Source organism: Salvia splendens, chromosome 2, assembly GCF_004379255.2.
Source record: "Salvia splendens isolate huo1 chromosome 2, SspV2, whole genome shotgun sequence".
Classification (NCBI taxonomy): Eukaryota; Viridiplantae; Streptophyta; class Magnoliopsida; order Lamiales; family Lamiaceae; genus Salvia; species Salvia splendens.
In genome coordinates this window covers 40,209,410-40,225,321 of record NC_056033.1, presented here as the reverse complement: position 1 = coordinate 40,225,321, position 15,912 = coordinate 40,209,410, and the positions used below count along the sequence as shown (strand labels likewise).

Genomic DNA, 15,912 nt, shown 5'->3' with positions numbered 1-15,912 from the left:
ATAGTGCCCTCACTTTTGTGCTTTTGTGATAAGATTCTTCATGAGTGGAATTCTTATGAGATTTATTTCAGGAATGTTGACATTCTCAAGTCATGCAAATTTTGTATGTATCCATAGAATATAATTCTGGGTCGGGGTGAGCTGTTGCACCATGATGGGTCAGCAACAGCTTCAAATGCCAAATTTAATGGATTTTTTCAGCCTTTTAAACAGACATGGTTCATGCCATGTTGTAATCACCTAGGAGTATTTTACTTCATCTGACACGCAATTTTCAATGTAAGATGCAAAAATATATGAAAATAAAATGATTATGGCACAAAGGTGGAGCCCAATTAATGAAATAAAGACACGAATATAGACTGATTGAGTAGCTATATTCAAATTTGATAGATTTGAATTACATCATTTTCCACTTTGATGGACTATGTTGATTTTTAGGAACAATATAGTATAACAATTATGTGGTGGCTGATGCTCTACTCTGGGACATATTATGTGGTGGCTGATTTTTAGAAACTGATGAAGCATGCTCCACTCCTTTAACTCCATCAACCATAAACATGAAGGAATTAATCAGCTCTATATATATAATGGGGATACCACTACAATACCTCCATCTTCTTCCTCCGTTGGTAATCTTTCTGAATCTGTATTAGCATCATTTTATTTTTTTCTCAGAACCTATACACAATATCACGTTTTAGCTACACCATACAATCAATCAATAACAAATAAACATGAAGTGTCGAGTTTCCAAGTGAGTTCATGAGATATATCAACTCATCATCATAATTAAGAGTGTGACTTGATCGTTGGGGTTGCTTGGACGTCATAAACTACTTCATCATTTCTTCCATCTCCCTTTTTTGCTCGTGTAGTTTTTGATGCATTTTGCGCCACAATTCTTGGCACAATTCATCTCGTATTCAAACTTGCAAATCAACATATATGTGAAAGTTAAGCTCCCTTGAAATATTTTATAATCAAACAAACAAGTCTCATTTTAAGTTCTTGAGTCTCTGCCAATACAAAGAAATTTCAGAGATGAATACAAACAAGTAACTAGAGACACATTTCTATGAATGGAACTCTCCATAGAAATGATGCTCAATCACTGAATGCATGCAGTCATTTTTCTGCCAGAAAACAAAGTTTAATCAAATAGTAACAGTATTGCATATGAAACAAATAATAACAATTCAGTCCCATAAAAAATATATTCAAAAACGTGCTAGGAGCTAATAGAATCCAAAAATACCATAAAGCAAAGGTTACATTGTTTTCTCACATGTGTTACTCAACAATTAACTTCGGTGCTCAAAGATATTTGATGTATGCATAGAGCTGCATAATAAAGCTCAATTCCAAAATCCTCATAACTTTATCCAGAGATTCAGCCGTACAAGGAGATAACTTTGTATTACATTCAAGCTTTTACGATGTCTCAAACATACAAACATTACAAGTTGAGGAAGAAAAACAATTTATGTTTTCCCAAGGTTTTTCAGATGAAGAAATGGAAATGTAGAATCCTTGAACAAGAGGTTTAGACTTTAGAGAGGGAGATAGAGTGAGAAATGTACCACTTGTGCTGGATCAGATTCTTCAGCTCCTACTACTCCTGCAAAGTTAATTCACATCAAACGGAAATATGTTTTGATATCCCCAAATCTGCTCCACAATTAATCCTACATGTAAACGGTTGATACAGATCTTTTCTCTACTTTCTGGTAACGGTAGAAAAAGTTTAACGGCACATTATCTGAAAAATACAAATGCAATAGTCTGTCCATATTTCATGAATTCAAGCCTAATTAAATCTTGTTGAGAGCTCAAATATATCTCTAGATTGGGATAGAGCCAACCTAAATCCAAAGGTCCACAAGAGTCAGAAACCGAAACCGACATTTTGGTAGTAAGTTGCCAGACTAATCAATCTGAAAGATTACAATCTCAGCCCTTTCACTACTCATTAGAGGAAAATGAACATCAGAAGCAACATTAAAGTGGTAGATAAACCAAAACTTGATTTTCCATTTCCACATCTAAGATTGGACACCAAATTCCACAAGTTGCTTATTTGTATCTCTTATCCTAAATATCTTCTCCTTCATCTCCATATCTCCACATTCGTCTATCATATGTCCATATATATATATACCAAAATGCATGCATAGAGAAGACAGTATATTGAATCAAGATTACTCATTGATGAAAGGAAATCATAAAAGCCGAGCAAAAAGAGCACGCAAAATTTGAGCTACACGTCGTGCATCAAAACTATGAAGACGCAATTAGTCAATAACTAATATGGAGTAAAAAAAAACTATCAAAGAGGGCAGCAAACCAATGAAATGCTAGCCCGGAGTGAGAACTTAGCTCTGTTAACACCTGGCATCGTAATCTTGAATGATACTAATCTGACACTGACAGTAGACAGTTGAAAAGTACCTATACATTCATGCAGAGTAGAGATTTAAGTGAAGCAGTGTAATGTTAATAAGAAGAGAATTCAACATAGGTCTCAGATGAACGATAACTAATCAACAGTGAAACTGGATCGATCTCTGAACCTGTGTGAGTAATTATTTTTTTTACCGAAAGCCAGAATCAAGAACTATTCAATAAAAGGAATGGTCACATTCAAATATAGCTTTGATAACGAAAGCACTGAAACTCTCAAAATGCTTCTGATCTCAAAGCAATTTAAAATCAATACTGAATCACATTCAACTACGTAGCTTCTACAACATCATTTTGATATTGCAAAAGTTTTCAAGGTGCAAAATGAACACAAATGATTTCCGGGCTAAATACATAACCCATACAAAATGTATCACGTTTGTTTCATATTAGTACAAAAAGTTTGAAGTTGACATAAATCATACAAAGAGTTCCTTTCGTGTTTCAATTTAGTACATTCCGTTATATGTGTTTAAAAGGCGTTAACTCTTAGTCTATGTGAAGTACAAAATATTTCATCATTGTTTCATGTTGGTACAAAAAGTTTTATGATTGTTTCATATTGGTACAAAAAAATTTATAATTGTTTCATGGTTTGTACGTCAGTTAAGTAAAAAGTTAACAGCGTTTAAACACATATAACGGAATGTACTAAATTGAACACGAAAGAAACTTTTTGTATGATTTATGTCAACTTCAAACTTTTTGTACTGACAAAGATAATACATTTTGTAAGAGTTATATATTTACCCCGTGATTTTCTACTAAACATCAACTAGGTGAAAATCTCGAAGTGAAGAGGCGAAAGATAGCATTGAGGTTCGTCCATTAATAAGCCAATAGAAGTAAACAAGCAAACAACCTCGATGTGCCTCTAAATGATCGTTATAAGATGAGCCACTACTCTCCCCACGAAAGTATTCAGCTGTCTTCAGCTAACACCATTTCATTCAACTAATAAATTGGAACAAAAAACTAAAAGAATCCTATCAAAACGAAGCTAATCAGCACAAACAACATCAGAAGATCGAATTGTAAAACCAATGAGACAAAAAGTACACCAGCAGCATTGCCGATTTCCCCACAAACAAAACGGAAAATGTTGTTTTAACTCAACAAATTACCTGAATTTTAGGGATTTACAGCAGATCTAGGCGTAGTCAAAGTCAACAATTGCGGTATAATCCTCGCTTTACCACAAACCTCATCGATTTGTGGTTTTCCTGAGAGAGAGAGAGAGAGAAATGGCGATTGAGAGAAAACAAGGAACGATAAATATATAGAGATGGATAGATACAGCTGCATTTGTATGTATATATAATGAACTGTTGACTTCCTCTTTTTCGATTGAATAAACTGAAACCACGAATCTTTCGCCAGTAATCTCTTCCACAGGAGATGCTCCACGAATCATTCTTAGTCGGCGTTGGATTTCGAAGATTGCAGGAGAAATCAGTCGGCGTCGGCTTTCTCAGATTGGAGGAGGACGTAAAATTAGGGCTAGGTTGAAAAGAAAAGGTAAAAAGTAAAAAGTGAAATTAGAGCATCCAGAGTGGTGGGGATGTCCCGACGGACATCTCCGCGGACATCCAAAAACACCTTATGTCACGTCATAAAGACTTCCCATTACACTGCCACGTCATAAGGACATCCCACTGCACAGTGACAGACATCCCGACGGACTTCCCACAATAATAAAATAATCGGGACGTCCACGCGGACGTCCGTGGAGTCAACGCAATGACAGACGTCCGCCACGGACGTCCCGAGAACACCGCGGAACTCCGGTATCCGCAGCGGACGTCTGTATCCGTGTCACCGCTGCACAATGGCGGACATCCCGCGCGGAACTCTGGCACGCCGGCCGGACGTCCGCCGGGACGGGCGCCATTGTGGATGCTCTTAGTCCATTTAATTTAATTTAAGATTACCAATGGCACGAATCCCTCGGTAAATAGCTGTTCAAATTTTCCAACGACAACACTTCCTCAGTAATTTATATATAAAATAATTATTTAAAAATAATAATTTTACCCACAGAATTCTCTGTTGGTAAAATAATCTGCCAAACTCCGTCGCTACCTCGTTGGAAATTACGTGGGTAATCCCTTGGTAATTAGCGTTTTCTTTTGTAGTGTACAGCATTGGAGCTGCTATGGCGGCAAGGTTTTCCGCTTCCGTCGCTGGAAATGGGGTAGAAATGCCTGAAATGTTGGTGTCGATATGGGGTTGACGGCTGCTGCTCATGGCGGTGGCGGTGATGGAGGGTATGGGAGGGGAAACAATGTGTTCCTTGAGTTCCAGCCGGCAAAATTTGAATTTGAGAAATAATATGGCAATCTTAGTTATGAAAAATAATAATTTATGTCAGTATTTGAATACAGAAATTAGTATCCCAAAATCAAATACTCCTACTAATATTGTTTGGCTTCATAGTTTATACAATGATTTGTAGCTTTAGGCAATGTGTGAAAGTAATGTATGATCTTACATGCTTTTTTTTGGTTATATAGGTTTGCAGGCTGCAGCAGCTATAACGAATGCGTACCCTTTTTTTATGTGCAAAAAAAATGCACAATCCCAAATCTCTACGTCCTTTTTTACTATGCAAAAAAATGTTCAATCTCTCATCTCTTTGTCAGAAAAATAACAGACAAAATATAAGAAAGTAATAAAAAAAACGCACAGATCTTGACGTTATCTGTTAACCTCATCCATTAGAATCTAATAAGCACAGCCAACATCGACAACCAAATCCACTGGCCAATCACCATCGCAGCTGCACTATGCGTCTTCCTCCAAGACTACTTTGTTGGAGGTTGCGAAGTCCATCCTCGTCTCCTCCACAAGCTTAGGCAAGGTTGGGCTAATGGCTTCTAGCAGTTGATATTGTTTTAAAAAAAAAATTTAAACCCTATATAAGGGAGGAAATTACAAATAAACTCTCATACTATAGATATGAGGAAATTACAACTGATGTCAAGAGGGGCTCTGGACTTCTAGCCGTTGATATTGTTGTGTGCGCCAAGACTGCCAATGTTGTCCACGATGCCGCTTGTAATTATATCAATAGATCAATTAAAACTTATGCAGCATCAGTTTTTAAAACTTAATAATCTCATTCAGATTACCATTAATAATTTTATCTTTTATTTTAGGTTGTCCAAAAAATTAGTCACACCTTATTTTTAATATGTTTATCTTTTTGACAAGATAAATCGCCATTAATAATATTTTATTAACTTAGCTTTTTATTTTTCTTCTATCATGGAGTATTAATTTTAAATTAAACTAGTGTAAAAAAAACTTCAAAATTATTGGTAATGGACTAATAGATGTTTTAAAGATTCTAATTTTATTTTCAATTGATCAAAATTATGCGCGAGAGAAAAGTGATCTGTGATAAATAAGAGGAATAAATGTTTTTAATTTCCTATAAGAAGTAGAAAAAAAAAAGAGGGAGAGAGGCAGAGAGAGGAAGGAGCCAGAAGCCATGGGTGGCGGCAATGGCCAGAAGGCAAAGATGGCTAGAGCCTAGAGAGAGAAACATGGAGAAGCTCAAAGGCCAGAAAGGTATCTCAGGTTTCTGTGTCATTTTAGCGTTTCGGATTTTCATGGTAGAGATCGGAAACTGATTTTTTTTTTCTTTTCTAATCTTGTTTTTTTATAATTGATCGGATTCTGTGCAGGAAGTCAGCTCGAAACCAACAAGAAGGCTCTGACCATCCAGGTTTTTTTTTTAATTATTGTTTTTTGTATAAACCTTATTCTTACTATTTTTATTGCTGATTAATCTGAGTTATTGTGATATCTTGTTTATTTTTCTTGCACTTTTGGGATTTTATGTGCCGAATAATGGCTTTTCTGATTTTTATGTGGTTTCCTATTGTTGTTTTCTGTGAGTATGTTGGTCTTCATTGCTAGCTTTTCATGTTATATCAGTCTATATCTCTCTTCTCTGCCCTTTTATATCACAGCAGTTGACAGTTGATGTTTGATACTTTTCCAAAATATCTAAGATTTGGGTAGTTTTCTATATATCGAAATTTGAGAAGATGGGTCAAGTAAATAATCAAACATGCACTGATTTTATAAACTAAAATCCACAAAGTTGGTGTAACAATTAAGAGTATCCACTATGGTACGGATGCGGCGATAGCCGCGTGTGGGGCAGTGGGCGGGCGGGTTATAGTGCGGAAGTTGTCCGCCCATGGGTCGAACGCGGATTGGGGGCGAGGCGACAGCGGACGACGGATAGGCGGGCTTGGGGCGAGGACACGCCGGGGAGGAATTAGGCGCGGCGACCATAGTGTTGGACATCCGCCGCGGCCAAGACATTTTCGATTTTTTTTATTTACCTCTATAAATACCACTCCCCCCACCACCTATTTTTTACCATTTTCACAAAATCCATTCATTCACTATCTACACAACCACTCTCTAAAAATGCACCGAGGAGACGACGAATCACCCGACTCTCAGGAATCGGGCTATGACAGCAATCCATCACATCCGTCGGGCTATCCTTCGCAGCCATCGGGATTTGGCGCCTATGCTTCTCAGCCGTCGGGCTTTGGCAGGACTCCGTCCCAGCATTGAAGTTGGAATCAATCTCCCCCACCGTGGGCATCGAGTCCACCCCTTCCTCCATCTCAGTCGTGGAGGTCTTCTCCAACGCCCCCACCTTTACAGCGGAATCTGAATCGCTCCGCATTACGGCCGACAACAGCGAGAGAGGAGGAGGAGAAGAAGACGAGGAAGCCGACTCCGACACCGAGTAGACGGTGGCGGAATTTTTAGTTGTATTTTATTTTAATTATTCGTTGTATAATTTTACCCATTTGCAATACAACGAATATTCAGCCCTAATTACCTCGTTTTCTAATTATTTACACTGAGATTATTTTAATTATACCTAAATGAAACTAAAAATATTTTAAAATGAAAATTGATTATAAAATTTGGGGGCTATTGCAAGTGTCCACCATAGTGGCGGAAAGAGAATTTTGGGGCTGTGGACAACTAAACTGGGGCTATAGACAAAAACTGGGGTGGGGCTATTGGGGTGTCCGCCTGACACCCTAAGTAGAGATTTATATAGTACAGTCTTTTGATAATGTTGGAAAAATTTTGGAATGAAGGCATGAAACTCGATTTCAGCCTGGCCATTGGGTGCCATATTAGAAACGATTATATGAAACCGGAGAATGTGAGATTCCGAGCTACTGCAACTGCATCCGCATCCTGCTAGTTTCAGCAGCCCGAACTTGGTTGAAGTATGGATGAGCCTGTAACAAAGTGACGAGTGTTCTACTACAGTGCTAATTGCAGAAGAGCCAAAAAACATCATTAAAAAATGTGAAGCAACCTCTTGGAAACAATGACATGGATCAACTCAGTTTCTCTTTCATTATGACAACCGCATTAATTAGAATATTGAAGAATTTTGGAAGAGGAAAGTAACAGAAATAGAAGACAGAAGCCATAATACTTACCATTGCTTCCTTGGCTGTAAGTCTACTTTGATGATCATAGAGGAGAAGCTTATCCAGAAAATCTATAGCCTGCTCAATGCGTTGTGAAAACAAAGAAATCAACAGAAATGTTAGTCTCACAACTTACAATAGAAATAGAAAGAAAATCTTCTTAAGTTTTCAAACACTAAATAACCTCTGGTGATATGAGATGTTGATTGTCTGAATTAACAAACCTCGACCAGGGCTTCCTAGTGTGCCTGTGGAAAAACGACAAGTCGACAAAAATAAATTATCTAACTCAAGCCAGTGTGCATATTAATTGGTTGTGTATATCAACTCATTGAACCATACAGAGAAGGAAGATAACTGCATTCAGCATAATCAACAAGAGAAAAAATATGCTTTTAACTACCTTCCAACAAGAGCATCAAGTTGAGGATCCAGCTCAAGATGGTAATGTTCTAAATATGCATTCAGCTCATCTGTACCAAGGACCTGTGAAGTCAAAAGTTAATAAAAAAAAGCATACCTTTGTTACCAAGAGAAAATAAATCTTCAATTATCAAGTTTGACATATTTACAGCATAAACAGCCCGAGAAGGATATATCAGACCGATGATGGTACAAAACCCTCTAATTCTAGAACCTCGTGATCAAAAAGTTTAAAGTGTTACCGTGTAGTCCTCAACACCAACCTATGTAACACTTAATGCCACGCCATGCCATGCCATGCGTTAAAAGAGCAATAAAAGAAGATAAATCATAAATGTTTACTTCAAAGCAATGAAATTTTCCCAGTAAGCAATCAACTCTTTTTGAAAATAACTATCCAGGATCATGGAAAATCTAGAAAGTAAATATACCTTGGCAATTTTGACAAGCTGATCTTGGTTATCATGACCATAAAAGAATGGTTCTTTACGAAAAATCTGCAAGTTGGAAGAATATTATTGTCCAGCAACTGTAACTATAGCAAATACAGATTAAGTAAACAAAAACTAATTCTTACCATCCCAGCAAACATACAACCAAGACTCCACATGTCTAGAGAGTAATCATAGTCTTGCAAGCCCACAAGTAGTTCAGGCCCTTTAAAGTATCTGCGGATAATTCCAAAGACAAAGTGGCACAAGTTAGTAACACAATTCAACATGGGCTTTCAGAGCAACATGAGAAGATTAAATACATCATTTTCTGGATCAGCCAAAGTTCAGGCAAAATTCAGAAGAAAAAGCAGTTCAAGTGGGATTGCTAAGGATGTTGGCATGGCCATGACCTTTTTCAACATTACAGATCCCCTGGTCCCAACCCAATTTTAAAAGGACTAAAACTTAAAAAATTTAAATTGAAGACCTTGAAGCCACTCGGACATTGTATTCTTTGCCAGGGTGATAGAATTCAGCAAGCCCCCAATCTATCAGCCGAAGTTTCCGTAACTCATGATCAATCATCACATTATGAGGCTTCACATCTCTATGCATTATCCCTTGTGAATGGCAATAATCAAGAGCCTGCATATTTGGATACAAAATAATCTCTTAAACCAGGCCACAAACTACCAGAATATCTACCTACCCAGGTGAAAAAATAAACTTGATATAACAATTGTCATCCAGAATGTATAACCACCCGATCAACCTTAAGATTAGCACGAATCAACATGGTATGATGGTAGCTGCTGAAGATTAACCCAAACACCATCAGAGTTGCATACAAAAGCTCAAAAGTTACAATAAATACACGAAATAAAATCCAAGTTCAATAAAATAAAAGTTATCATCTAATAAGTATAAAATGAATTCAGTGCAAGAAACTAGTGCTTTTGGTATTGCAGTCATCCTGGAAGTAGATTATGTGACCGTTGCTGAAAAGTGAGTTAAATGCTAAGTCGTCTACAATAAGCATATATTTACAAGTTGCAAGTTATAAGAAGAGATAAGGGGGACTAAAATATTGCAGTTCATAAATAGCCCTGCCATTCTACAGTGCAACCGGCAATGCCTGTATGGAACTCTATAAGCCAATGCTGTGACTAAGTAGATTTGTATAGCAGATCAAGTTCCCAAACCCTAGAATCTCATCATTCTATGCAAAATTGTGGCTCAATTTTCCATGAGAATAAAATAGCACAGAAATAAAAGCAAATAGATGTGGCTTACATATATTAGAGGGTAAAGAAAAACAAAAACTAAGGTACTGCATATTCATCTATGATCATGAACCAGGGAGCTTTTGCATAATCACATGATACTAACAAAACGTTCAAACATGAAATACCCTGGCAGGACCAACCTAATAGTTATTAGAATATTAAATAACTTATTAACTGAGAGATGAAATCCTCTCAAGAGGAAGCAATAATGCATACTTCCATAATCACACAGCAATGCGGCAATACTTCAATATCACAAAGCAATTCCTATTCAGGAACAATTCATTAATTCACAGCAACCCGGCTATGAGCTGCATAAAATGATCGTTGACAAATAAAGGAATAATAAACCAAAACCTAACAAAGAAAAAAGAGGTTCTGTACAAAATAACAGAAGTCCATGTATATGAAATATTAATAAGATAGAAAGGAGACCTTCAGAAGCTCGTAAATGTAGTAGCGTATATCATAATCAGTCAATGTTGGGTACAAGGTTCTAAAGTCATTGTTGTTCACAAATTCAAACACCAAGCTAGGCGTCTTTGAATGCTGATCTCTAACTATATCTAGAAGCTTCACAATATTTGGACCTCCACAAAGGTTTTGAAGTATCTTAATCTCCCTCTTTATCTGCATCATTTGAAAAAGAGTCACCAATCATCATTAACTACAATTGTAAGCAATAAGGATGAGCTATTGCATATCCCCGATACTTCTAATTATTCCGAGATTTGTGGAAAGAATTATATAGAGATTGAATTCAAAATTTACTGCTTTGATAAGATCTAACTTAAAAAGAAGCCAATAGGTAGAGAAGTGTATGATCAAATTTAAAGAATTTTGTCTACAAAGAAGTTGCATAATGATATTTGAACTTCTTAGTTCTTTCTTCCCCAAAGTTAAACTAAATGATAATCCTTGCAACAATGTTTTATATAGCATAAGGCAAAGGGAATATCTGATTAATAAATTTCAAAGAAGATCTCCATGTAGTTCTCGAGAAACCTATTACAGGATATTTATAAAATACATTAAAAGAGATAACACGATGCGGATATGTCACCACTGTATAGAGTTTACGCATAATACTGAAACCTAAGTAGGTATCTAACTTTCCATTAACATTCTTCCCTTTACCGGCACCCGACAAAAAAAATACAAAATACCTTCTTCTTCTTGACTGGTTTGAGAATTTTGATGATGCATCTTTCATTATTTGCCACATTTATACCTTCAAAGACCTCACTATATTTTCCCCTCCCCACTTTTCGAACAACTTCATAATCATCTTGATCTCTAAATAGACCAAAAAGCACAATCATGTAATAGAGTTGTTTGTTTTGGTCTCTTTCGAGCTTTAGCTGCTGTAAACTAGTATAGTTGTTTTAGCTTGTTTTAGGCCGAAACAACGAAAAACATCTAAAAGCAACACTTAAATGCAAAAGGATATTATCATTTAGCACAGCAAAAACAACACGAACGAGTTGTGCTCAACGTATTAACCTCCTTATATCCGGCCTAAAACAAGCTAAAACAACTATACTAGTTTACAGCAGCTAAAGCTCGAAAGAGACCAAAACAAACAACTCTGTTGCTACTACATATGTCCAATTTTTAATTGTCCGGAAATATTCTAATCAACTCCAGCCGGAATTAGTAACTTATGTGACCAAAAAATCTTATTCATATGCTCACTCAATCTAAGGCAAGTACGAATGAAAAAACGAGATGTATGATTGTGTGCATACAAAACCATACATCTCAATTAAACCATTCACAAACACCTCCCACTAAAATTAACTCAGGATATAACTTCCAATCACAAATTTATCTATCAACTAGTATGAACTATTACTCATGAATAAAAGAAAAGTTGAACAGAAATTGGGTAAAAATTGAAGAGAGGCAATGAAATACCCCCATTGAACGGCGAGAGACTCATAATCCCAGTATTGCCGAGGCCGATGAACGTTCACGTCAGTGTACACTCTAGCTTGCGACATCACAAGCTCGGATTTCCCGGTGGAGATTTCGTTTTTGCACCTGATTTTGTGTATACTAATTTTAGTTTATCTCTCTTTTTTATTTTGGGTTGATTGTACGAACAACAATTGGTGGGTCAGAAATCGAAAACGGGGCTTCATTGGGCTTGCGAAGAAATAACTATTTTGGGCCTTGAGCCGTTTCTCTTAGCCCATAATATGGAGTTAGCTCAATTTTCCTATTGAAATAATGCTGGTAAAAAATTTATTTTAATATATTGTGAAAATCTAAGACAGAGACATGGATGAAAAATGTGTCAAAAATTATTTATTGGCACACTTGGTTCAAATATCGAAGATAAAATCACGCGTACCAAAGCAGGATGCGCAAAGCAAGCCTGCCCCCGAGCATGCGATGTATTGGTATGCTTGGTTCATATACGGAAATTCGAAGTATGTGTTATGAGGCCAAACACACAGAGACACATTGTACGCATGATTTGGATATGAAATCTAAACTAAATGTGCCAATCCAAGACACACAAAGTCAAGCTCGAGCGCATGAGATTTTTGTATTTGTGGTTGGTTCGATCAGGGGCGGATCCATCCCTTTAGCAAGTGGGGCATTTGCCCCTCCTCACCTCTTCCCCTCCATTCTATATTTATACAAATTTTCATGTATACATGTAAAACTATGGAGTAATAAATACTCCTCCTCAAAAATGAAAATTTTATTCATTTTGCCCCACTTGTAATGAATTCCTGGCTACGCTCCTGGGTTCAATTAAAGATATTCGAACTATGCGTATCAAATAAGACACACAAACACAAAACCCAAGCACAAGATATCATTAAAAAAATATATGAAACATAAAAGAACTGTATCATTACTAATATACTCTAAATGTAGAATAATCCTCTGCCACAAATAAGAAATTCATTGAAAATTAAATGTAATTATCAACTCCGGATGAATGAAGTTCTTAAAATTACACTAAAATTTGCAAAAATAAAATTGACTAAAAAAACAATTATTAAAAACTAAAAAAATGGTTGATGACATACCTCGCCTTTTGTATTGCGTCATTAGTAAAGATATCTGTCTTTTTGTAGTGATAAACATGTCCAATTTGTCAACTGCATAACCAATTAAAAAAGCTCTTGTTTAATAATTTTTTCACCGCTATATAATAAAAATAAAATTATGAGAACCATAAATTATTAAATATTTATAAAATATGAAATTGAAAGCACGATGGCAGTGACGGCAATGGGCGGCAAGGTCCACAAACGATATCGACACTTCCCCAAACCTCTGGCCTCCACGTGGACACTAGGTGCGGGAAATATCTGCCCCCCACCACTCACACTCTGACACGCGTCCCCCCGTGCAGTTATAAACCAGACTGAAATCAAACGGGAAAAACCTATTCAGGCTGCTATCAATCACCATATATTCATTCCTCCATCTCTCCTCTCACTCAGAGAGAAAGAGAGAGGCAAATTTCCGTACACACACGCAGAGGTTTGTTTGTGCGTGAGGTTGTTTGAATTGCGATGTTGTTTCGGTTAGTTTAATTTATTTATTTTGAATATTTTCAGGGGTTTTTGTGGAGTGGAGTGTGTTTGATTTTATCTGAGACTGAAATGGTGTGAAATGGTTGGAGAAAATGGTAATTCCTATGCGGAAAGTTTGGGGCAGAGTCTCCAGAAGGTTTGGATTTCGTAAAACAGGTGTTTTTCCAATTTTCATCAAATTCTGTTGCTATCTTGGGTTTTTATCTTCTCTGATTTTGGAAATTCTCGCAATTTTTTTTCCTTTTGCATTGTTATTTCATTTTATTGGAAAATTGAGTATGAAGCATATTAGTTGATACACCTTTTTTTCGAAATCTTTATCTAGAGGCAGGATACTGTATGTCAAAGATGTTAAATTTAATTTGCAGGAGTAATAGAAGGATCCAATTTGATTAAGAAATGAAAGAATGATCAAAGATGTTAAATTTAAATAGAAGAATATATGAGTGATAGTTTTTGTCAAATAGGATTAACTCAACATCACTTCAACTTTATTGAGCTTAAGTCTTCCTACTATGGTATAGAACTCCATAGAATAAATTGATACCTAAAGTACAGCATGGTGGAGTACGGCAAGAGGGTGAAATTATCATATTTATTATCATAAACAGATTGAACAATTGTGACATAGTAAATAGTTCTGTTGAATGTTGCTTGTATCATCAAAGATGCCATTTTTCTTCATTATATGTAATGTGGTATTATTAGCCCTGGAAACTTACTGCAATGGATTTAATCTATGTCTAAACACCTAGCCTCGTTTTGGAAATCTTTCAGGGCTCATTAAACTCCACAAAGACGTGAGGACATGTGAGTACGAGGATGTCCATATCTTATGGGACTTGCTGAAGAGGAACGAGGCAGACCTCGCCAGAAGCAGAAAGGGCCGTTCGTGGAGGTTCCAGTGGGCACAGTGCTCCTCCTTGCTTTGCCGCTGATCTTAATTAACCTTGCTCCTGCTTTAAACTTTTGAACAACAGAAATATGCAGTGTGTGTGAGCTCTGAAGATCATATCATTTTGCTGTAGTACTCAGTATCCTCTTTTCTCTTGTTCATTGGAGAATTTGTGAATATGTTCATGTAAATGTCCTATGATGTTTCTCTCCACACTACACAGGTTTCTCTTTTCAGGTTTTTTTTTTAATGTAGAAAGGATACTGGAGATAGCTAATGTATGATGTTATGGTGGCTCTCCAACTGTATGTTTGTTGGAATCAAAAAACCCTTCCCATTCTTTGGATGTTGCATTAAACCTTTTCTGTGGTTTCTTTTATTATTCTTAGTTTTCTGCATCTGAAATTATCTTTATCTCACCTTTAAAAGGCTTAACAAATTCACTATATCTTCCTATATGGTGAGTAGGTAAAAGTACTCCACTTGTTAAATCATGGCAAAGAATGTCGAGTACAACATATATTTCCATAAAAAGTTTAAATTAATGCTAACTTTAAAGTTTGTAGTACAACAGAAGAAGTGTTGAAATTGTATGATCCTCACGGTGTGTTGAATGTGGATTAGTGTTTTTTAGCTCTCACAGGACATGCAATTCCCAAATTCCAAACATAGTTCACCAAAATAAAACAAATTTAACTCCTCAACTATGTAATAATTGGGCAATTCTTGGTCCAATTAGGGGAATTATGGTGTTCAACTTCCACTAATTAATTGTTGGGGCCTTACAATCGAGGTGGGTCTGCAGTATTTATGGCAATTGATGAAGAATTGAAATCTTGCCTAATACTCCCTCCGTCCCACTTTAAGAGTCACGGTTTATCATTTTCGGATGTCCCACTTTAGGAGTCTCGGTTGGAATATTCCATAAATTTTATTAGGCCCCACATTCCACTATTTTTTTTCCACAGACATTTTATTATAAAACTAATATAAAAAAGTAGGATCCACATTCCACTATCTTTTTTCACCAACTTTCCTTTACATCTTAAAATCCGTGCTGAACTCAACTAGAACTCCTAAAGTGGGACGGAGGGAGTAGTTAAGATTTGTTTGTGCATTGAAAAGTGCACCAAGAAATGGACTTGGTTTTACACATTTGTCTCACTTTTCCACCATTCCACTTTGAGGGATAAATTTGTCAATCCATAATTCTATTAGGTCAAAATCTTTATTTTGAGTAATATTTGGGCCAATTCTAGGATGTTAAATTCTCTAAATTTTGTTCCACATCGACTTGGTGAAGATCTCATCTAATCTATATAAGTGTGGATAAATCTCCCTCTTGTAAGGCCTTTTAAGGGG

General features: G+C 36.4%; 1 protein-coding gene and 1 long non-coding RNA gene across 9 annotated transcripts; one reads left to right on the top strand and one right to left on the bottom strand.

The window, feature by feature from the left end:
* Positions 1 to 358: 358 nt before the first annotated feature.
* Positions 359 to 12,156, bottom strand: LOC121792812 (casein kinase II subunit alpha-2-like). Of its 8 annotated transcripts, none has more exons than XR_006048949.1 (12): positions 12,013 to 12,156; positions 11,262 to 11,391; positions 10,531 to 10,725; positions 9,297 to 9,454; positions 8,953 to 9,043; positions 8,807 to 8,872; positions 8,356 to 8,438; positions 8,137 to 8,200; positions 7,962 to 8,030; positions 3,591 to 3,689; positions 1,587 to 1,624; positions 359 to 934 (listed from the first exon to the last, which is right to left on the bottom strand). XR_006048949.1 is itself a non-coding variant. In XM_042190917.1 (11 exons), exons 1-10 carry the CDS (start codon positions 12,096 to 12,098, stop codon positions 3,633 to 3,635), a joined length of 999 nt encoding a protein of 332 aa, XP_042046851.1. In that variant the 5' UTR covers positions 12,099 to 12,156; the 3' UTR covers positions 625 to 1,624; positions 3,591 to 3,632. The 8 variants fall into 8 exon arrangements, 6 of the variants coding, with proteins under 6 accessions (XP_042046851.1, XP_042046850.1, XP_042046848.1 ...); XR_006048948.1 differs by having other exon boundaries at positions 1,587 to 2,454; positions 12,013 to 12,155; XM_042190917.1 differs by having other exon boundaries at positions 625 to 1,624.
* A 1,337-nt stretch (positions 12,157 to 13,493) lies between these two features.
* Positions 13,494 to 14,908, top strand: LOC121792814. The gene is made up of 3 exons (XR_006048950.1): positions 13,494 to 13,602; positions 13,680 to 13,811; positions 14,433 to 14,908. It is a non-coding gene; the product is annotated as an uncharacterized LOC121792814 (long non-coding RNA).
* The last annotated feature ends 1,004 nt before the right edge of the window (positions 14,909 to 15,912 follow it).

Bases quoted from the DNA above. Each gene is read 5' to 3' on its own strand.
- LOC121792812 (XM_042190913.1), bottom strand. From the start codon at position 12,098: ATGTCGCAAGCTAGAGTGTACACTGACGTGAACGTTCATCGGCCTCGG. The intron at 9,044-9,296 runs GTCTTCAATTTA...AATTATCCGCAG, and splicing joins AATGTCCGAGTGGCTTCAAG to ATACTTTAAAGGGCCTGAAC. The intron at 8,201-8,355 runs GTAGTTAAAAGC...GTTTTTCCACAG, and splicing joins CTTGATGCTCTTGTTGGAAG to GCACACTAGGAAGCCCTGGT.